The sequence below is a fragment of the Dromiciops gliroides genome, chromosome 4 (assembly GCF_019393635.1).
Source record: "Dromiciops gliroides isolate mDroGli1 chromosome 4, mDroGli1.pri, whole genome shotgun sequence".
In the NCBI taxonomy this organism is placed as follows: Eukaryota; Metazoa; Chordata; class Mammalia; order Microbiotheria; family Microbiotheriidae; genus Dromiciops; species Dromiciops gliroides.
Window position 1 is genome coordinate 217,412,359 of NC_057864.1, and position 23,225 is coordinate 217,435,583.

At 40.3% G+C, this 23,225-nt stretch overlaps 1 protein-coding gene across 1 annotated transcript in view; it reads right to left on the reverse strand.

Moving 5' to 3' along the window:
* The window catches only part of SLC26A11 (solute carrier family 26 member 11), a 48,105-nt gene that overhangs the window by 2,696 nt on the left and 22,184 nt on the right, over window positions 1-23,225 (reverse strand). The window contains exons 12-16 of the mRNA XM_043964029.1: window positions 21,650-21,790; window positions 16,093-16,220; window positions 6,605-6,704; window positions 5,834-5,967; window positions 41-113 (exon numbers count right to left, since the gene is read on the reverse strand). Coding sequence (XP_043819964.1) covers window positions 41-113; window positions 5,834-5,967; window positions 6,605-6,704; window positions 16,093-16,220; window positions 21,650-21,790 — 576 coding nt within the window. The remainder of the gene's footprint in view (window positions 1-40; window positions 114-5,833; window positions 5,968-6,604; window positions 6,705-16,092; window positions 16,221-21,649; window positions 21,791-23,225) is intronic.

Sequence of the window (23,225 nt, forward strand, 5' to 3'; positions counted from 1 at the left end):
GTCAGGTATTACATCTGTGGGAACAGCTGCTAGCACCAACCTGCTTCTTCAAGGGTGGAGAAATGCTGGAATCCATTCAGGTTAGCCGACAGAAGGTCAGAAAGAACAGGAGTCTAAGGAAGAGACAAAGACCAGCAGTTGGGGAATATAGTTAATTCCTTTCTCTATAAGGTGGGGCAAAGAGCTGGATCTAATTCCTACTTCTAAAAGGCAGTGAAGTATCGTGGATAAAGTACTGGACTTAGGTTCAGGAAGAGCTGGATTAAAATTCTGCATCTGATATTTCCTAGCTATGTGACCCTGGACAACTAGCTTGATTTGACAGAGCAGTTTCCTCAGGTATGAAATGGGGATAATAATATCTACTCTACCAATCTCAGAAGGTTGTGGTGAAAATCAAATGAGATCATGTATCCAAAATCACCACATAAATATCTATTTTTAAAGCTTTAGTTTGACTGTGACAAGTCACTTGACTTTCTCAGGACCTCAGTTTCCCCCTCTGTAAAATGGAGAGAATAACCTTTGTTTTTCTCCTGCTTCACCATGATGGGTTTTTTTTGTTTGTTTGTTTGTTTTGGTGGGGCAATGAGGATTAAGTGACTTGCTCAGGGTCACACTAGTAAGTGTCAAGTGTCTGAGGCTGGACCTGAACTCAGGTCCTCCTGAATCCAGGGCTGGTGCTTTATCCACTGTGCCACCTAGCTGCCCTTTACCATGATGTTGGAAAGTGAATAATATTTTAAACGTTAATAAAGTTGCTGAAATCCATGAAGATGAATGCTCCATAAAGATGTCATTATCAATAAGTATTACTGCTTCTAAGAACAGTTACATAACTATTTATTGGAAATGTCCCAGAGGCTTCTGAATGTTAAGAGAAACTGAAATATCCAAATCCCAATGATGTGAACAATTAACATCTGTCCATTTTACCTTCATCTTTCTTAAATTAATGTACTCGGGGCAGCTAGGTAGCAGAGTGGATAGAGCACCAGCCCTGGATTCAGGAGGACCTGAGTTCAAATCCGGCCTCAGACACTTAACACTTATTAGCTGTGTGACCCTGGGCAAGTCACTTAACCCCAATTGCCTTTTTAAAAAATTTTTTAATTAATTAATTAATTAATGTGCTCAATGCCAAAATCTTCATATTAAATCAGTGGCACAGCTGGGAAGAAAATCAAAGAGTCTTATTTCCCAGGATTATGCTTAGGTGGGAGATGGCACAATAGATAGAGTGCTGGACCTGGGGTCTAGAAGACTCGAGTTCAAATCTGCCCTTAGCTACTTACTAGATATTTGACCCCGGCCAAGTCACTTAGCCTCTGCCTCAGTTTCCATCATGGAGACACTATAGCACCTACCTCCCAAGGCCACTGTGAGGATAAAGACTCTATGTAAATGTTAAGTATTACATTATTAGGTTACTACTAAATATTAACTTATCCCCTTAAGCATTGCATATGTTTCCCAAAGATAGGAACTTAATTTTTTTCCTTTATAGTCTTCACATCACTAATAAATAGGTTTATACTTAACTGTGAGAAGAGATAACAATAATAATAAATCAGACACACACACACACACACACACACACACACACATATATATACACACACATGTTAGTGCTTTAAGGTTTGCAAAGTGCTTTATGCCTTTAACAACCCTGTGAAGCACTGTCATTATCCCTGTTTTACAGATGAGGAAACTGAGGCTGAGAGAGGCTAAGTAACTTACTTAGGAATTAAGTATCTGAGGCAGGTTTTGAATTTAGGCTTCCCAGACTCTGAATACAGTACTCCATCCACTGTGCTCTCTAGGGTAACGGCTACGGTTAAGATAAGGGGTGCTCAATCAAAATTGCTGACTAAACACATGGAAAGATGCTCAAATTCCCTAAGAATCTGTTGATTGCAAATCAAGACAACTTTAAGATTTTCCCTTATCCTTATTAGAATGGCATAAATAGCAAAAAAAAAAAAATTAGAAATTTTCTTCCATCCCCACCTCCTCCTTGGACTTCTAGGACATTGCTCTGTTTCAGTTCTTCTATCAGTCTGACTGCTCTTTCTAAGAGACAACAGGGTGATTGTTTGATCATTTTTTAGTCATGTCTGACTCTTCATGACCCCATTTGGGGTTTTCTTTGCAAAGATATGGAGTGGTTTTCCATTTCCTTCTCCAGCTCATTTTACCGATGAGGAAACTGTGGCAAACAGGGTTAAGTGACTTACCTAGGGTCACACAGCTAGTGTCTGAGGCCAGATTTGAACTCACAAAGATTAGTCTTTCTGACTTCTGACCCATCACTCTATCCAGTGGGTCACCTAGCTGCCCAACAGTGTGACATAAAAGCCAAAAAAGCTCATGCAAACTTGAGTCACATTAAAAGAGGAATAGCTTCCAGGAAGGAGGTAATAATTCCACTGTGCTTTTCCTTCATCAGACCTCATTTATAGTATCAAGGATTGGTTTGGGGCACCACAGTTTAGAAGGACATTGATAACGTGGAAAGTGTTCAGTATTTGTGCCATATGAGGATCAAATGAAGGAACTGGGTGTTTAACCTGAAGAAGAGAAGACTCAGGGGGAACATAATGGCTGTGTCCTTCAGGTATTTGGAAGAAGGACTGGACCTGATTTGTTTGGCCCCAGAGAGCAGAAGCAGGAACAGTGGGTGGAAGCTGAAAAGAGGACAATTTCAGCTTCTTGATAGGGAAAAATCACTAATAATCAGAGCCATCCCAAAGCAGAATGGGCTGCCTTGAGAGGCGGAAGGGTCACACTCTTTGGAGGTCTTCAAGCAGAAGGCCAGATGACCATTTATTGTGGGAATTCCTTTTGGGCAATGGTTGGACTAGGTGTCTACTGAATTTCCTTCCAACTTTCATGTTTTAGCCTCCTGTGATTTTCACTTTCCTTTGCTGGATTATTATCCATGTCCCTATCCCTTAACCACAGCTCTGTCTCTTGCTGTACACATTTTTGGCAAGCTCATTAGCTCCCTTGGTTTCAATTATCTCCACATAGATAATTCCTTCAGAATCCTTAGCTTTTTTCAAGGCTTACCTACGAATGGAGATATTTCTGACCTATAAATCCTCCAAGTTCTTAGTACTCTTTCCTTACAAAAATTATTACTTTCCCATGCACACACAGTATTCTCCCTTTCCCCAGTAAAAAAAAAAAAAAAAGCAAGCAGGAAACAAGCATTTATTAATTCCCTACAATGTACCGGGCATTGGGCTAAGTGCTAGGGCTATAAAGAAAGGCAAAAGAGTCCCTGCACTCCAGGGGCTCACAATCTAAAGGGGGAAGACAACATGCAAACAACTATGTGCAAACAAGATAAAAACAGGATAAATTGAGGATAGTCTCAGAGGGTTAAGGAGCATCAAGAAAGGCTTCTTGCAGAATGTGAGATTTTATCTGAGAATTGAGAGAGAGAATTTAGGAGGCTGAGATGAGGAAAGAGAGAGTTCTGGGCATGGGGGACAGCCACCAACATGTCCAGAGTTGGAGAATGGAGTGTTTAGTGTGGGGAAGAGCAAGGAGGTCAGTGTGACTACATTGTGGAGTACGTAGAGGGGAGAAAGCTAGAAGAAGATTGCAAAGACAGGGAAGATTATGAAGGCCTTTGAACTCCAAACAAGGATTTGATATTTGATCCTAGAGGTAATAGGGAGCCACTGGAGTTGAAAGAATGGACCAGTTTTATCTTTTTATTCCATTACCTTCCTTGTGATAAAGGTCTGTTGAATTGTATCTGTACAAAACAATGTTTCTTTATCTGCAAAATGACATCTAGGGGGCAGCTTGATGGCGCAGTGGATAAGGCACTGGCCCTGGATTCAGGAGAACCTGAGTTCAAATCTGACCTCAGACACTTGACACTTACCAGCTGTGTGACCCTGGGAAAGTCACTTAACCCTCATTGCCCTGCAAAAAAGAAAGAAAGAAGGAAGGAAGGAAGGAAGGAAAGAAAGGAAGGAAGGAAAGAAGGAAAGAAGGAAAGAAGGAAAGAAGGAAGGAAGGAAGGAAGAAAGAAAGAAAGAAAGAAAGAAAGAAAGAAAGAAAGAAAGAAAGAAAGAAAGAAAGAAAGAAAGAAAGGAAGAAAGAAAAAGGCATCTAAGGAATCTTTTAATTTCACTTCTACAATTCTATAATTGATCTTATTTATAGCTGCTACATTTGTAATACAATAAAATAAGAGTTTTAAGTTTTGCAAAATGCTTATCTCATGTTATGTCATTTTATCTTCCCAACAACTCTAAGGGGTAGGTGTTATTATTATCCCCATTTTACATATGGAGAAATTGAGGCAAACAGGGGTTAAATGACTTGCCCAGACTAAGTGTCTGGGGCAATATTTGAGCTCAGGTCTTCCTTACTCTAAGTCCAGTACTTTTACCCGTTGGGCCACTTAGTTACCTCTAAAAAAATTACACATAACTTTTATAATCAAAAGTTGGGGAATGAGGGGCAGCATTCAGGAGGACCTGAGTTCAAATGTGGCCTTAGACACTTGACACTTACTAGCTATGTGACCCTGGGCAAGTCACTTAACTCTTATTGCCCCCCCCCAAAGTTGGGGAATGGCTGAAAAAGTAAACTTACTAATTATTATTAATATTAATGTAATTAGGGGGCAGCTAGGTGGCACAGTGGATAAAGCACCGGCCCCGGATTCAGGAGGACCTGAGTTCAAATCCAGCCTCAGATACTTGACACTTACTAGCTGTGTGACCCTGGGCAAGTCACTTAACCCTCATTGCCCTGCAAAAACAAAAAACCAAAAAACCCAATATTAATGTAATTAAATATTAAGGTAACATTAACTTTGCAGTGCTCAAGGAAATATGTAAAGATACATATGAGGTAATGAAAAGTGGGATAGCAGAATCTAAAGTCCATAGACATTGATTACATTAAAAGGAAAGGAGGGGTAGCTAGGTGGCACAGTAGATAAAGCACCGGCCCTGGATTCAGGAGGACCTGAATTCAAATCCAGCTTCAGACACTTGGCATTTACTAGCTGTGTGACCTTGGGCAAGTAACTTAACCCTCATTGCCCCGCCCCCCCAAAAAGGAAAGAAAGTGAGAGGTAATGAACATCAGACAGAACTGGAAGGAGACATGGAGAAAATATATTTTGTTAACCATTTGTTGTTCATAGATCAGAGACTTAGAGTTAGAAAAGACCTTAGAGGTCACCTTGTTCAATCTCTTGTATCCTCTCCCCACCATTTTTATCAATGTGTCCAAAGTCACACAGATAATAAGAAGCAGAGATGAAATCTGAGCCCAGGTCTTCTGACCCTCAAAACCAGAATTCTTTCCATTAGAGTTCTTCAATTCATTCATTTCTACCTTGTTCAAAAGCAATTGGATAGTTCAGTAGATAGAGTATTGACCTTGAAATCAGACTCATCTTCATGAGTCTGACAACTTATTGGCTGTGTGACCTTGGGCAAGTCACTTAACCCTGTTTGCCTCAATTTCTTTATTTGTAAAATGAGCTGGAGAAAGAAATGGCCACTCTAGTATCTTTACCAAGAAAACCCTAAATACAGTCTCAAAGAGTCAGACATGACTGAAAAATGATCTTGAACAATTTTTGTTAAGTGCCCAGAGTTTTATGCAAAATTCTATTCTTTAATTTATGAATGTTATTTAAAATATTTATTAATTATTAATATATCATTTTTTGTTTTGTCAACATTCAGTCTATCATGATTTTTTTTAAGATGGCTGACTACTCATTGATTATGTCACACACATAGTCCCAATTCCCTCTGAGATGGTCCCTGGTCTCCCCCCAAAAACATACCTGCAACTTGGCAAAAACCAAGGAGGCCCCATGATTTCGAAACTCTGCTAGCAATTCCCCAAGTCCTGTCACCACTGTATAATCAATGTTGCTAACATGGGTACAGTCCAAGATGGTGCAACGTGGGGGTGATGCTGGAGGAACAATTGAGAAAGAGTTTTGGTTAGCATTCATTCATTCAACAAATATTTTCTAAGTCTCAGGAATGCCTAACCAATCCTTCCCTAAGGTGCTAAGTAGTCCCTAGCTACTGCCTTTGAGGAATTCAAGTCATCTGACCCATAAGAACTATATCCACTAGTAATGAAAGAGCTGGCAAATATGTTTATTGAGTAGTGATATTTGAAAGATTATAAAAAATAGGAGACGTGATAGATTAGAGGAGGACAAATGTCCTAATTTTTAAATAAGGGAAGAGAATGGTGTTTACAAACTACAGGCTGGTAAGCTTGACTTCAATTCCTGGGAAGGTTCTAGAAAGGATCATTAAAGAGACAACTGGCAAACAAGTGGGAGAAAATGGAATGAAACCACTTGGGAACCACCAGCAGAGTCTTTTGATAAGATAAGTGTGTATACTTTGGTATACAGTAGAAATTTCTACATCAGAGACCCAGATGAATTTCTCTGAAGAGAATTAGTTGGCTGGACTCTCAGGGTTCTAGTGTATGTCCTCCTTAAAGGAGAGGAGGGTAGAGATAGAAGGAAGCAACAGGAATGTAGGGAACTGGTTCCACTCTCCATGCCATCTCACAGTCCCATGAGACTTACCTGAGAGAGCCTGGCGATATACAGTCTCCCGAAGAGCTTCAACTGCTGGAAAGTGAAGGCCACTAATGGGTCGCAGGATAAGCAGCGGGCCTTCTGTTACCTGTTGGTGGTGGACAGGGAGAAGAAAGGTCAGTGGGTGAGGGAATGGGGGGAGATAAGAGTCCTAGGTTCTTTTTGTTCTTGCCTTGGATTCTGATGAACACAAAGATGCTCACCCCATCACAGAATCATAACAGCAATAGTGTGTGTATATATGTGTATGTATATAGCAAATATGTGTATATAGAGTACATGCACATATCACATATATATGTGCATATGTGTATATATAGTATATATAATAGTACATATATATCTATGTGTATGTGTATGTATATGGGTATATGTGTGTGTATTATATGTATATATTCCTGTTTAACTTCTGCAAAGTTCTTTACCTATATCATCTTATTTGAGTCTCACAACCCTATGGGGTACTAGTAAGTAGCAAAGGCAGTATTTCAACTCTAGTTTTCCCCACTTCAAATTCAACTTTACTCCTACACCACACTGTCTCAGCCATTGGATGCTGGAGCTATATAGAACCTTAGACATCACAGATTGACAATTGGAGAGGACCTTAAGAGTCATCTAATTCAGCTCCTTCATTTTACAGATAAAGAAACTGAGGTCCAATGAGGTTAAGTGACCACTAGTCCCATCACATAGGTAGTAATAATATAACATATAGAGAGAGCTTACCATGTATGAAGCATGATGACAATCTCCTTACAATTATTCTCTCATTTGAAACTCACAACTCTGGGAGATAGGAGCTATTATTATCCTCATTTTGTATATAAAGGAAATGAGGCCCAGTGAGGTTGTGACCACTAGTCCAATAACAAAGGGCAGCTAGGTAGTGCCAGGCCTGGGGTCAGGAAGACTCATCTTCCTAAGTTCAAATCTGGCCTTGGACACTTACTGACTGTATGACTCTTGGCAAGTCACTTACCCCTGTTTGCTTCAGTTTTCTTATCTGTAAAATGAGTTTGGAGAAGGAAATGGCAAATCACTCCAATGTCTTTACCAAGAAAACCCCAAATGGGGTCACAAAGAGTCTGCCATGAATGAAAAATCACTAGCCAACCAAAGTGCAATCACATAGGTAGTAAATGGCAAAGCTAGGATCTGAACCCAGTGCCTTTGAACTTTAAACTCAGTGCTTCCTTTAAAAAAAAGGAAAACTGTGTTATTTTGAACTTGACAACCATGAACAAACATGAGAAGAAAATAAGGATTGTTATTATTTATGAACTGTGTGTATGTGCATGTATGTTTGTGTTGACCTCTTTATACATTTTAGACACAAGTTTCATCTGATGCCCATTCCCCTTCATGTCATCTTCCATGATTGTATGCTCCCCCATAATTCCAATTAAGAGAAAGAGCAAGTTGTATCCCTTTCTTTCTCTTCTCTACATGGATGTATTACATCTTTTATGTTCCCTTCTCTTTATCCTCTTCAAAACCTCAAAACAGAATCAGCCAACTACAGATCTTCTATTTTTCTTATTTAATTCCCTCAATAACCTTTGAAGACATTAAGGTTCTGAAGGGAAAATTGCTCTATTAGAATTTTGCACTTATAGCTCTAGTCTTTTCTTTTCTTTCTTTTTTTTTTTTTTGTTTCTTTGGGGGTTTATTTTGGTGAGGCAATCGGGGTTAAGTGACTTGCCCAGGGTCACACAGCTAGTGTCAAGCATCTGAGGCCGGATTTGAACTCAGGTACTCCTGATTCTAGGGCCAGTGCTCTATCCACTGCGCCACCTAGCTGCCCCTAGTCTTTTCAATGTTTAAAAGTCCTCTATTCCGTTATTATACTATAAGAAATAACAAGCAGGATGGTTTCAGAAAAACTTGGAAAAATTTACTCAAACTGATGCAAAGTGAAGTGAGAAGAACCAGAACATTATACACAGTAACAGCAATATTTATTATACAGTGAATAGCTATGAATAACTTAGCTATTCTCAGCAATACAATGATTCAAGACAATCCCAAAGGACTCGTGAAGAAACATGCTATCTGCATCCAGAGAAAGAACTGATATTGTCTGAATAGAGACCGAAGCATGCATTTTTCTCTTCCTTCCTTCCTTCCTTCCTTCCTTCCTTCCTTCCTTCCTTCCTTCCTTCCTTCCTTCCTTCCTTCCTTCCTTCCTTCCTTCCTTCCTTCCTTCCTTCCTTCCTTCCTTCCTTCTTTCTTTTCTTTTCTTTTCTTTTCTTTCTTTCTTTCTTTCTTTCTTTCTTTCTTTCTTTCTTTCTTTCTTTCTTTCTTTCTTTCTTTCTTTCTTTCTTTCTTTCTTTCTTTCTTTCTTTCTTTCTTTCTTTCTTTCTTTCTTTCTTTTCCTTCCTTCCTTCCCTCCTTCCTTCTTTCTTTCTTTCAAGAAGAGCTTTGGTGGGTCAGCTAGGTGGCACAGTAGCCTTGGATTCAGGAGGACCCGAGTTCAAATCCAGCCTCAGACACTTGACACTTAACTAGCTATGTGACCCTGGGCAAGTCACTTAACCCTCATTGCCCTGCAAAAAAACCAAAAAACCAAAAACAACAACAAAAAAGAGCTTTGAACACCAGAGGCTTTTGTATTTGATCCAGGAGACAAACGGGATCCTACTCTCTTCAACCCTTTCTGTGTCTTTACCTAGAGATGTTTTCTTTCTCCTTTCTCCTAATAGGGAACATTCTCTGAAGTTCAGTCCTTTCTGCTTCTCTCTCCTACAGACTCTTCTAAAGTAAACAACATACTCTTCATGGCCTCCTGGACCAAGGCCATGTTTATTAAGCAGTTAGATGAAACAGTCTTTTCAAACCTTGACTTGCCTTGATCCTGCCACATTCTAGAGACAGCCAGGCCTCTAAGAAGAGGATACAGGGGTTCAGCCAATGGCAATTTCATCTCCAACTAGAAAAGTGCAAATTCCACTTGATCTCTGGAAATGTCTGATCCTGGGTAAGTCATCAAAAAGAGGCTAATATCAAAAAATAACTCTTTTGAGACAGTCAAGGCATAGCCTGGGAGTGCCTATAAAGCTAGAAATACAAAAAAAAAAAAAATCTGGGGGTGGCTAGGTGGCACAGTGGATAAAGCACTGGCCTTGGATTCAGGAGTACCTGAGTTCAAATCCGGCCTCAGACACTTGACACTTACTAGCTGTGTGACCCTGGGCAAGTCACTTAACCCCCACTGCCCTGCCAAACCCCCCCCCCCCAAAAAATCTGATATTTATCTAATAATCCTTATATCTATTTTTCACTCACTGGATGGCTATTTGAGAGGAAGGAAAAGGAAATTACTCTAAATAACTTAAGTGATAATTGGAAAAAGAAAAAAGAAAAAGATGCTGGGTCCAGTTCTAACAAACAGTGAAAAATTCTTTAGTTCTATTATTATTTTAATTTAATTTAATTTATTTTTTTGGTGGGGCAATGAGGGTTAAGTGACTTGCCCAAGATCACACAGCTAGTAAGTGTCAAGTATCTGAGGCTGGATTTGAACTCAGGTCCTCCTGAATCCAAGGCCAGTGCTTTATCTACTGTGCCACCTAGCTGCCCCCCCAAGGGGCTATTATTATTTTTATTTTACTTTATTTTATGTTTCTTTTTGGTGAAATTTTTTAGTTCTAATACTGAATTGTGACTTACTCAAGTGGGACCATAGCCAAGTCACTTCTCACTCTGCCTCAGTTTTCTCACTTGTAAAATGTGGTCTAGTAAATAATAGGACAGTTTTCTAGGTCAGGAAGATCTAGGTTCAAGTCCTGCCTCTGACAGACTCATGTGAGCAACTCTCTTTTTTTTGTTTGTTTGTTTTGTTTTGTTTTTGTGGGGCATGGGGGTTAAGTGACTTGCCCAGGGTCACACAGCTAGTAAGTGTCAAGTGTCTGAGGTCGGATTTGAATTCAGGTCCTCCTGAATCTAGGGCCGGTACTCTATCCACTGCACCACCTAGCTGCCCCTGCATTCATTCATTCATTCATTCATTCATTTATTTATTTTTAGTGAGGCAATTGGGGTTAAGTGACTTGCCCAGGGTCACACAGATAGTAAGTGTTAAGTGTCTGTGGCCAGATTTGAACTCAGGTACTCCTGACTCCAGGGCTGGTGCTCTATCCACTGCACCACCTAGCTGCCCCTGCATTTATTTTTTGTTTTTTTGTTTTTTTGCAGGGCAATGAGGGTTAAGTGACTTGCCCAGGGTCACACAGCTAGTTAAGTGTCAAGTGTCTGAGGCTGGATTTGAACTCAGGTCCTCCTGAATCCAAGGCCAGTGCTTTATCCACTGCGCCACCTAGCTGCGCCCCCCTGCATTTATTTTTAAAAAATATTTTAAACTATATTTCAGTATAATTGGTTTCCTTTATAATCCTATGTGTTTTGTTTTATGCATTTAAAAACATTATACTGAGGGGTCTATAGTCTTCACTATACTGCCAAAAGGATCTATGTCACAAAAAACATTAAGAATTGCTGGTCAGGGGCAGCTAGGTGGCGCAGTGGATAGAGCACCAGCCCTGTATTCAGGAGGACCTGAGTTCAAATCTGGCCTCAGACACTTGACACTTACTAGCTGTGTGACCTTGGGCAAGTCACTTAACCCTCACTGCCCTGCAAAGAGAGAGAGAGAGAGAGAGAGAGAGAGAGAGAGAGAGAGAGAGAGAGAGAGAGAGAGAGAGAAAAGAAAAGATAGAAGAATTGCTTCTCTAGGTATACACAACTACTGAGAGGTAGTCATGCAAAAATCCTTGGCATCAGTGAAAGGAACTGGCTATGGATTCAAGAGACAGCTAACTAGCTGTGTGACCCTGGGCAAGTCACTTAGCTCCAATTGCCTCACCAAGAAAACTAAAAAACAAAAAAACAAAAACCAAAACAAAACCAAAAAGAGACAGCTAGCCCTAGCAATTGAGAGGTGGCGTACAGAGAGGATTGTTTTAAGAGAAAGATTATTTCTGGGACACGCAGTAGAAGCAGTGAGTAGCCTTGACCACTATTCTAAGTTTGTGGCCATTCTTTCCATGGACTTCATGTGTATTATTGGGAGCATTTGCCAAGGCTTAACTGGGGAGAATTTTTACAGCTACTGATTTTTATCTTGCCTTATCAGTAAACCCTTTTGCCAAGAGATAGTTCAGTCTACTGGTTGACTGGTAGGGGCTTGTGCCTTATAGTTGTAGAAGCAGACACCCATGAGGTAATCCTACCCTTTGTACCAGAAGTAGTAGCTACACTTTAGGAATCCAATTCATGAGTTCAAGTACAAGTTGGAAAGAGAATCCCAGAAGGGTATTATACAAACACCAGTGATTAATCTGTATACACTAAATTTACAATTTGTCTCATAATATATAAACAAACAAAAAGTAAGTGATCATGTGCATGTGCATGTGTGTGTATCAGAGTGTGAGTATAAAAACAAAACTTAAAAATGGGAACTACTGGAGAATGAGCTATATAGGATTGTAACTTCAGGAAATCCACAGTGTCTGAGTTGAAAATAAAAGCTTCTAATATGTTTCTGCCTTAACTTCTTCATGTTTTTAGAGGGTGAGGAAAATGGGCTGGTAGAAACTAGTTGGTTATTGTTTGGGGTTTTTAAATGGGGAGACGGGAGTATTTTCCCAGCGACTAAAAAGAGAAGTTTTAGGAAAAGTGCATCAGGTATCTCTATTAAGTAGAAATGTGAAGAATCTCTAGTGTAAATAATTTGGTGTGCTCTGCATGCATTACAACTATTCTCTCCTGTGGCACAAAGAAGTAATTTCTCCTGTCATGAAGTGACTGATTGTCCATTACTGTCTCTTGTTGCATCATAAGAAAGCTATGTATCTTGAGAGCTGTTGTCCTGGTGTGCTTGTTCATGGCAATGCACAGTATAGACAAGAAAAGTCTGGGACAAAAAACACAGGCTGTCCCAAAAGTCTTAGGGCGGTTGTAGGCATATGAAAGCTTATGCTTGGTAAGTGTAACACTAGAATATTTTCAATATTTTTTATTTCCAGGGATTAAAACTGTCATGACTTTCTCTTGTTGCTCTGGAAATGAACATATTGAAAATTTTTCTGTTGTTACATTTAACAAGCAAAAAACAAAAGGGGGATTCATATGATAGGGTACTCTAAGAAATGAAAGTAGTAAGTTTCCTAAGAGTAAATTCTGGTTTTTTTTTTTTGGTTTGTGGGCATTTTTTGTTTGTTTGTTTGTTTGTTTGTTTTTTCTTTTAGTAAGGCAATTGGGGTTAAGTGACTTGCCCAGGGTCACACAGCTAGTAAGTGTTAAGTGTCTGAGGCCGGATTTGAACTCAGGTACTCCTGAATCCAGGGCCGGTGCTCTATCCACTGAACCATCTAGCTGCACCCTTGTGGGCATTTTTAAAAGCAGATCCCAGTGCTGATAATTTAAAAAATATTTCCAATATTTAACTGTGTTTTTTTTTTAAGTGAAGCAATTGGGGTTAAGTGACTCGCCTAGGGTCACACAGCTAGTAAGTGTTAAGTGTCTGAGGCCGGATTTGAACTCAGGTACTCCTGACTCCAGGGCCGGTGCCCTATCCACTGCGCCACCTAGCTGACCCTAACTGTTTGTTTAAAAACAGCTAAAAGGGGCAGCTAGGTGGCACAGTGAATAAAGTATTGGTCCAGGATTCAAGAGGACCTGATTTCAAATCCAACCTCAGACACTTGACACTTAGTAGCTGTGTGACCCTGGGCAAGTCACTTAACCCTCATTGCCCTGTCCCCCCCCCCATGAATAAAAACGAAAACTAAAACATCTATTTATCCCCCCCCCCCAAAGCTTTCTACCTTTGACACATGTGGTCATGAATAAGTCACTTCACTTTTAGATGCCCCAAGTAACTCTTTTATGTCATATGCTACAGATGAGTCATCTGTCTACCTGTATCAGTGAAGGCAGCTTTCCTGCAAGGCACTTCTCAAAACAATGAAATCATAGGTCCGGACCTCATCCCTCTTTTGCTTTCCCTGCTCACAAAATGATGCAGCTGGGTAACAGAATGGTAGAGTGTCAGCCTAGGAGGTAGGCCTATGCTCAAATCCCACTTCACATACTTATTAGCTTCCTGACCTTGGGCAAGTAAATTAATGGCTCTGTGACTCAGTTTCTTTATCTATAAAATGGTAACAATAATAATAACAACAACAACAACACCACTTACCTCTCAAAGCTGTTATGAGGATCAAGTGAGATAATAATATTTGTAAAAGACTGCAAACCTTATGGTGATTATCTATTATTATGAATGGCACTCATACTCAGTATTTTTTTTTAAATGTGAAACTGAATGAAATTTTAAATTAGATTCCTGGAAAGGGAAATACTGAAGTAGAAGCAGATAGAGAACAACAGGGTTTTTGCAGAGAATGAAATATTACCAAAGCCTCCAAAAGGATTATTTCTAGGTTTTAGTATTCCTTCCTTGAGAGAAAACTGCCTTGGGTTCTACTGTATTTTTAAATCTGTTAATGGCTATTTTCTAGTTTGTTCTCAGTACAGTTCTTATATTAGGCATGTCACGTTTCAGATTTGCTGGGTTAATTTTGGGGAAGAAAATCATCTGCAAGTATATACATATTTGTCTACAACTATACACTTGGAATAGAGTCACTTAATTTTAAAACTGAGATTTCAGAAGCCCATAAAATAGTGATGGAATATTAGATTTAGAAAGAATAGTCTGCAATGGCTCATCTGGGCCTGAATCTATGATGTATAAATGGGTAATAAAATCTTCATGTATACCTAAAATTAAAACCATTAAAATAGCAAAAATATGAAATAGAAAATTGTGTATGGGTCCAAAATATTTAGGTGCAGCAATTTCTCAGTATGAAAGTAAACTTAATTTCTCCTATTTTGCTCTAAAATTTCCCTCAACCCCTGTTTCTCCTAGGAGGATTCTATAACCCCAGGCCTCCAAGACCATTGTTTATATACCTCATGGAAAATTTCAAGCCTTAAAGTATTCTATGGACAAATTACTTTGGAAAACTGAGCTACCAGCAGACAGATAAGCAACATGGCTTCACATTAACTCCACCCCCTTCCCATCCATGGCCAATCTCTTCTCTATATTTCCTCATGTGCCATGTACTTCTTCTTCTTTTTTTTTGGTGAGGCAATTGGGGTTAAGTGACTTGCCTAGGGTCACACAGCTAGTAAGTGTCTGAGGCTGGATTTCAATTCAAGTCCTCTTGAATCCAGGGCCAGTGCTCTATCCACTACGCCACCTAGCTGCCCCCAAATCTGTTATTCTTAAAGGATGCAGGTGGACAACAGGGAATTTGGTGTAGTATCTTTAAACCACTAAAGCTATCCTTCAAGAAGTCTAGTTTGCTATCTCTGTCCCTGCTAATGTAGCTGGACTCAATGAACATTTCTTTCTTTTTTTTGCAAGGTGATGAGGGTTAAGTGACTTGCCCAGGGTCAGAGAGCTAGTGTCAAGTGTCTGAGGCCAGATCTGAACTCAGGTCCTCCTGAATTCAGGGCCGGTGCTTTATCCACTGAGCCACCTAGCTGTCCCTCAATGAACATTTCTTAGTCACAAGAGGGAAGGACAAAGTTGTTGCTAGCCCTCATACCTAATTTTCATCCAATTATATTTTCTTTTTTTGTTTTTTTGTTGTTTTTTGTTGTTGTTGTTGTTGTTTTTTTGCAGGCAATGGGGGTTAAGTGACTTGCCCAGGGTCATACAGCTAGTAAGTGTCAAGTGTCTGAGGCCGGATTTGAACTCAGGTACTCCTGAATTCAGGGCCGGTGCTTTAACCACTGTGCCATCTAGCTGCCCCTCAATTATATTTTCTTCCATCTAAGATGCTAGCTTTCCTATTATCTGTACTCCTCAAAACTATAAAAGATAGTTCACAAAAGAGAGCTATAAAATATACTATAAAAGACCTTCATTTTGGGTCTTAGCTTTGCTGGGGAAGCAGAAAATCTATTTATTGGGAAATTTGTGCTTTGCTAAGAAATTGATTGTGCTTGGAACTTTGTGTTTCAGTCTACCTTAATTTTAACTTTTACAGAATGTATATGTATGTGTATGTATATATATACATATAGAGAATATGTTTATATACAGATGGGTATTACTATTTTAATTTCATTTAAAAATTTTATTATATATTATTATTTTAAAAAAACAAATGTTATTAATATAGATAATCATCAATCCCTTTCAAGGCTGTCTATTTTCCTTAGGGACAACTATCACAATCTATTTTAGCACAATTTTGGAGAGATTCAGATGTAACAAAAAGTTACAAGAGCAAGGTTTCATGACCATAGATTTGCTTCACTGGTGTTTGCCTTCCCTATCACCACACTTACTCTAATGACCACTACAGGAATACCTCCATCTTATTAATGTCTAGGGTAATGAGAGAAGATTAGGAGGGATATTCATCCTACTTCTTGGTTAGGGTAATTACCTGAATCTGGGGTCTGGCCACATGGTAAAGTAGCAGTATTCCAGACACCAGGATCCCAGCCAGGATGCCATACTGCACTTCCCAAAAACAGAGCAAGAAAGTTATACACATTGGCACCAAATCCAGCCCTGGAAGAGAGAGATGGTCATGATCAGCTGCATGGATGCTGGGAGAATATGTTTGCTAAGCTCACTTGGTTTTAGTCTGCTTCACATCTAATGCCTGAATCAGGTAGGATGACAGTTCTTTCTTATCCTAGAACTAATCCATTCCTTTGCTAGCCACCAAAATGCCATTGGTACCTCTGATATACTAGAAAAGTGGATTCATCCCCACCCCCAAGTACTTAACAGGATGGTTTTGAAAGTCCCTTCTGATTGATGTAACCATGGACAAATAGGAAGAATTCAGAGAAACAAGGGAAGACATATAAACCGATACAGAGCAAAGTAAGCAGAGCCAAAAAACAACATCAACAATGATTGTTGTTCAGTCGTTCAGTCACATCTTACTCTTCGTGACCTCATGGACCATATTGTCCATGGGGTTTTCTTGGCAAAGATACTAGAGTGGTTTGCCATTTCCTTCTGCAGTGGATTAAGGCAAACAGAGTTAAATGACTTGCCCAGCGACCCACAGCTAGTAAGTGTTTGAGGCCAGATTTGAACTCAGGTGTTCCTGACTCTGGGCCCAGCAATCTATCTATTGAGCCGTTTAGTTGCCCCATTCACAATGACTACAACAATATAAAAGGAAAAGAACAAAAAATCTGAAGCTCAATACTGTACAAAACTCCAGAAAAGATGTGAGAAAATGTAATTCCTTCCCTTCTCTGCAGAGCTAGGTGGAAGATCTTTACCTGTATTGTCAGATCAGGGTGATATGTTAGATTTGCTAAACTGCCTTTTAAAAAAAATCTTCCATTTCTGTTTGTTGTTACAAGGATAATCAGTACATGGTGCTGTGGAGAGACAGGTTAGCTCATTCATTCTCTACTTCCCTCAAGGGAAAGGGGCAGAATGGAATCATCTCACACTTAGACTAATTTTATCCATTGGCCACCATAAAGGCAGGACCTTCCTTTTTTTTTTTTTTTTTAAATCTATTTATTCTTTTTTTTTTTTTAGTGAGGCAATTGGGGTTAAGTGACTTGCCCAGGGTCACACAGCTAGTAAGTGTTAAGTGTCTGAGGCGGGATTTGAACTCAGATACTCCTGACTCCAGGGCCAGTGCTTTATCCACTGCACCACCTAGCTGCCCCTATCTATTTATTCTTTTTTTTTTTTTTTTTGTGGGGCAGTGGGGGTTAAGTGACTTGCTCAAGGTCACACAGGCTAGTAAGTGTCAAGTGTCTGAGGCCAGATTTGAACTCAGGTACTCCTGAATCCAGGGCCGGTGCTTTATCCACTGCGCCACCTAGCCGCCCCCTATCTATTTATTCTTGATCTCCTCCTCCCTTCTGGTGAGAGAACAGATGGAAGAGATACATTTTGCCTCAGTACTCCACATTTTTTCTCCCCCTCCCACCTCATTCTAGTGGTCATCCTTAGTGCTGGGTATTTAATAAACCATACCAAGATTACATACCCATAATCTACAGACAATGGCCCTGAATTCAATTTAAAAACTCTGTCTAGAGAAGTTGACAGAATTATAAATTATAACACTTAATAAAATACAATATCAGTTCATTATGTATCCAATTAGTGACCTTCTTTTTTTTTTTCTTTTTTTTTAGTGAGGCAATTGGGGTTAAGTGACTTGCCCAAGGTCACACAGCTAGTAAGTGTTAAGTGTCTGAGGCCAGATTTGAACTCAGGTACTCCTGACTCCAGGGCCGGTGCTCTATCCACTGTGCCACCTAGCTGCCCCCCAATTAGGGACCTTCTAACAACTATCCGGAAACTAAAATCTCTGCTCTGTGGTATAAAGGAAACTGTCTAGCCAGTTAAGCTCTAGGTCATCTAATGATCAGAGTCCTTCCTGTTTATACACTTTGAATATAATTATAGATGTATATGAAGAACAACTGATATCAGTTCCATCCTTTATCTAGAGAAAGACTGATTTAAAGTATATTGAAACAGTAGGAATCAGCTTGAAAGGAAACTAAGAATTTTGGATCAAAACTTCTGCCCCCTTTGGATGGAAAATGGAGAAAGGAAAAGAAAATGGAAGGGAGGAGACACTTTCCCAGACACTTGGATTCTTTAATTTTTTTTTTTTTTTTTGCGGGGCAATGGGGGTTAAGTGACTTCCCCAGGGTCACACAGCTAGTAAGTGTCAAGTGTCTGAGGCTGGATTTGAACTCAGGTACTCCTGAAATCCAGGGCTGGTGCTTTATCCACTGTGCCACCTAGCCGCCCCCAACACTTGGATTCTTAAGTCAGGGAAAGGTGCATTAATAACTGTGCTTGCCTCTTATGCTAGTCACTGTTGTCCTGCTTCTCTCCAGTAAATGAACACTTTGGCCTTCCTGGTGGAACCTGTCCGTACTCAAAACCATTCTCTGCCTTTGCCATCTATCTATCCATGTGTCTCTTCTGACCCTGTTGTAGACTAGTTCAAAACCTCTTTGAATCAATGTAATGCCCTGATGTCTCTCCCAGGCCCTGAAGACCATGCTGTTTCTTGAGACACTGGGCTCTGCTTCCTAGAATATGTAGCTGGCATTCAAATTCCTTGCCTCATGAGGTCTGCAGCCCCACCAATGGGGGTGTTAAATACCTTGTTACACAAGGGTTGGTTCACTAGGATGGAAAGCAGGGAGGGGTATATACAGAAATGAAAATGAAATAAAAACAAAAGATAATTAAAAATTTTTGTTTAGGAGCAGCTAGGTGGTGTAGTGGATAAAGCACCGGCCCTGGATTCAGGAGGACCAGAGTTCAAATTTGGCCTCAGACACAACACTTACTAGCTGTGTGACCTTGGGCAAGTCACTTAACCCTCATTGCCCTGCCCCTCCCACCCAAAAGTTTAGTCAGTGCTTGTTTTCTAGGTCATAAAGGAGTTTCCTCTCTCTAAGTTTTTTGTTTGTTTGTTTGTTTGTTTTTAAGTGAGGCAATTGGGGTTAAGTGACTTGCCCAGGGTCACAGAGCTAGTAAGTGTTAAGTGTCTGAGGCCGCATTTGAACTCAGGTACTCCTGATTCCAGGGCCGGTGCTCTATCCACTGCGCAACCTAGCTGCCCCCTCTCTCTAAGTTTTAATGAAACTCTCCCATACTAAACCTCTTCCTTTCCCTTGTCCCAGGCATGGCTTCCCTGGAGTCTCCCATTACTCTGTTAAAGATTCTAAGAATCCTAAAGAACACATACCCCACCCCCCAACACACACCAGAAATTGGTGGAAGTATCTAAAGTTATCTTCCAGGGAAACCAGGATGCACACAGGCAAAGGGGGAAGCCAACAGAGGCAAAGAGAAGGGTCATACCAGAGAAGCCAGTGTTAACTCAGCTAATCCAGGTGGAAGTCAGAGAAAAGTATAGAGGACTGCAGTGGGGAAGCAAACTTGAGCTCCAGCACACAGAAATAAAACCAACTACCCAGTGGTCTGAGGAAGAGGGTGAGGGTGGGGGGTGTCCACAAGTCATTGCAAGCTCTAATGATCAGGGACCTGAAACCAGATTTCCAACACTGGCCTGTCACAACAAAAGCAGGGACAGAGCCAGCTGCCATGGATTACTGTACTTTTCATTCGCTGTTTGTGGAGCTGTGAAATGTTCCAGGAATTCGGGACAGCAATTTGGAACTAAACCCCAAAACTCAATAAACTAGGCTTATGCTCTGAAAAAAGATCAAAGACAGAGTGAAAGGACCCACATGTACAAAAATATTTAGAGCAGTTCTTTGCTATAACACAAAGTGGGTTCCCATCAACTGGGGAATGGCTGAGCAAATCACAGTAAATGAATGGAATGGAATATTAATTATGGCAAGCCATGAAATGACATAAGGGATGGATTCAGGTACACCTTAGAAGACTTGAATAAACTGATGCAGAGTGTAGTAAACAGAACCAGGAGAAAATTCACACAATGACTACAACACTGTGAAGGAAAATACCAGTGAAAGACTTAAGACCCATGATCATCACAACGACTAGTCATGACTCCAGATGACTGATGGTGAGTCATGCTCTCCACACCTTGGCAGAGAGATGATGACCTGGACATACAGAGTGAAACATATATTTCCAGGCATAGTCATTAGGTGAATTGGTTATAAGGGAGGGATTTTCTTTTTCTTTTTTTAATCTCTCAATGTGCAACTTGAGTTCATCACCTCTCTGTTGTGGTTCTCTGGTCATTGTACTGATCAGAGTCTTTTTTTTTTATAGGGTGGGGGGCAACAATTGGGGGTTAAGTGATTTGCCCAAGGTCACATAGCTAGTAAGTATCTGAGACCAGATTTGAACTCAGATTCTCTTGACTTCAGGGCCAGTACTCTATCTACTGTATCACCTAGCTGCTCCCTGAACAGAGGTTTTTTTCCCCCTCCACTTAACAGTATTTTATTTTTTCCTACTTACAGGTAAAGATAGTTTTCAACATTCATTTTTCTAAGATTTTGAGTTCCAAATTTTTCTCCCTCCCTCCCTTCTCTCTTCCTTCCCCAAGACAGCAAACAATCTGATATACGTTATATAGTACAATTGTGTTAAACATATTTCCATCTTAGTCATGTTGTGAAAGAAAACTCAGAACAAAAGGGAAACATACACACATACATGCAAAAAAAAAACAATCAAAAAAGGCAAAAATAATATGCCTCAATCTTCCTTCAGATTCCATAGTTCTTTTTCTGGATGTGGACAGCATTTTCCATCATGAGTCCCTTGGAATTGTCTTGGCCCGATCAGAGTTCTTAAGTCTTTCAAAGTTGTTTGTCTTTACAATGTTGTTATTGTACAAATTGTTCTCTTGGTTCCTCTCACTTCACCTTGGATCACTTTATACAAGTCTTCCCTGGTTTCTCTGAACCCATCCATTTGTCATTTCTTATAGCACAATAATATTCTATTATATTCATTTACCATAATTTATTCAACTGCTTCCCACCTGAGGGGCAGTCCCTTGGTTTCCAGCCCTTTGCTGCTACAAGAGAGCTGCTGTGAATTTTATACAAGTGAATTCTTTTCCTTTTTTAAATCTCTTTGAGATATGGTCCTAGGCCTTTTTTGAAAAATGCTTTTGAGTACTGGCCCACAGGTAGGTGCCTTTGGCCCAAAGGCAGGGCAGGAGAGGGATGGAAGAAGTAAAAGAGGCTATGTGAAGGGCCACATGCTAAAGGATTAACCTAGGGATCCACTGAAGATGGGGTTGCACTCATGGAACATGGAGTTCTCCTCTTACCATTTCACTACAGGACTCTATCATGCAAAGTCCCTCCTTCATACAAACAAGGTAACACTCTCCTAGCTTACAACACCTTCCTCACATTCTCCCCCCCGAACTGTGAACCACCAGGCACCAAGTCCTGATTTAGTACAAACTCCAGTGTAATCTCAATCCTCACACCCATAACTCATTTGGGAAAGAGAGTAGAAATACATACTTTTCACACGCCAGACTGTCCATAAAATTTTGGCATCAAAGAGGGGGGCAACAGCTGTGATGATGACAGCCGCCAGAGCAGCCTTGGGAATATAATAGAAAAGTGGAGTCAAGTAGGCGAGAGATAACATTACTAGGAGTCCTGGGGAGACAAGAGAGAGAAAGTAAAACAGAGTGAATGACCACCAGGAAATAGGGGAGTCAAAACACATGTGATTTTTTTTTTTTTGGTGAGGCAATTGGGGTTAAGTGACTTGCCTAGGGTCACACAGATAGTAAGTGTCAAGTGTCTGAGGCCAGATTTGAACTCAGGTACTCCTGACTCCAGGGCCAGTGCTCTATCCACTGCACCACCTAGCTGCCCCAACACAGGTGATTCTAAGTCAACAGGTGGAGATTCCAGAGGCTCGGACATAGAACCACAGACTCTGAGTGTCGGAAGGGGTCTCCATACATACCAAAGGAATTATTATTATTATTTTTTTTTAGTGAGGCAATTGGGGTTAAGTGACTTGCCCAGGGTCACACAGCTAGCAAGTGTTAAATGTCTGAGACTGGATTTGAACTCAGGTACTCCTGACTCCAGGGCCAGTGTGCTCTATCCACTGCGCCACCTAGCCGCCCCAGGAATTATTATTATAACATACCTGGAAAGGGGTTAGCTAGCCTCTGCTTGGAGACTTTCAAGGAAAGGGAACCCTCCATCTCTGAAGGTAGCCCATTCCATTTCGGACAACACTAGTAGGATGTTTTTATATTGTTGTTGTTCAGTTGATCAGTCACTTCTGACTCTTCATGACCCCAGGGAGAAACCCATCCATGGGGTTTTCTTTTCTTTTCTTTTTTTTTTTGTGGGGCAATGAGGGTTAAGTGACTTGCTCAGGGTCACGCAGCTGGTAAGTGTCAAGTGTCTGAGGCCAGATTTGAACTCAGGTCCTTCTGAATCCAAGGCCAGTGTTTTATCCACTGCACCACCTAGCTGCCCCCATGGGGTTTTCTTGGCAAAGATAATGGAGTGGTTTGCAATTTCCTTCTCCGATGGATCCAGTGGATCCTTTTCTCAGGCAATGAGAGTTTAAGTAATGCCAGGCATCTGCTGGAAGTTCCATTCAACTAACCAGTAGAATAATCAATGAGTTCTTAACTTGCCTTGCTGATAGTTCTACCTCTTAGAAAGCAGGAGAAACAATTAGAGGAACTGCTGTTCTGGACCCACTACTGGGTGGATAAAACAGAAGCAAAGGACAATATCATCTTGGAGTTCACAATAGCAAAGGAAGGAATGCTAGGTATACCCAAGGAACTTTAGGAAATCAGATTGTAAGGAATTTAAACAATAAAGGAATAGAATCCTATGGCCTGAGATTCTGAAAGAGATCATAGACAAAGAAGGATGGAAAGTTCTCAGGAATGAAATTTTGATGACAAAATTTAAGTGATATCAACAAGAAAAAAAAGGGTATCTAAGAGAGACTGATGTGACTTCAAAGCAAACTCTATGACCATGTCAGATTTTTAAATAATAATAATAGACATATAGTGCTTTTAGGTTTACAAAATGCTTTACATTTATTACC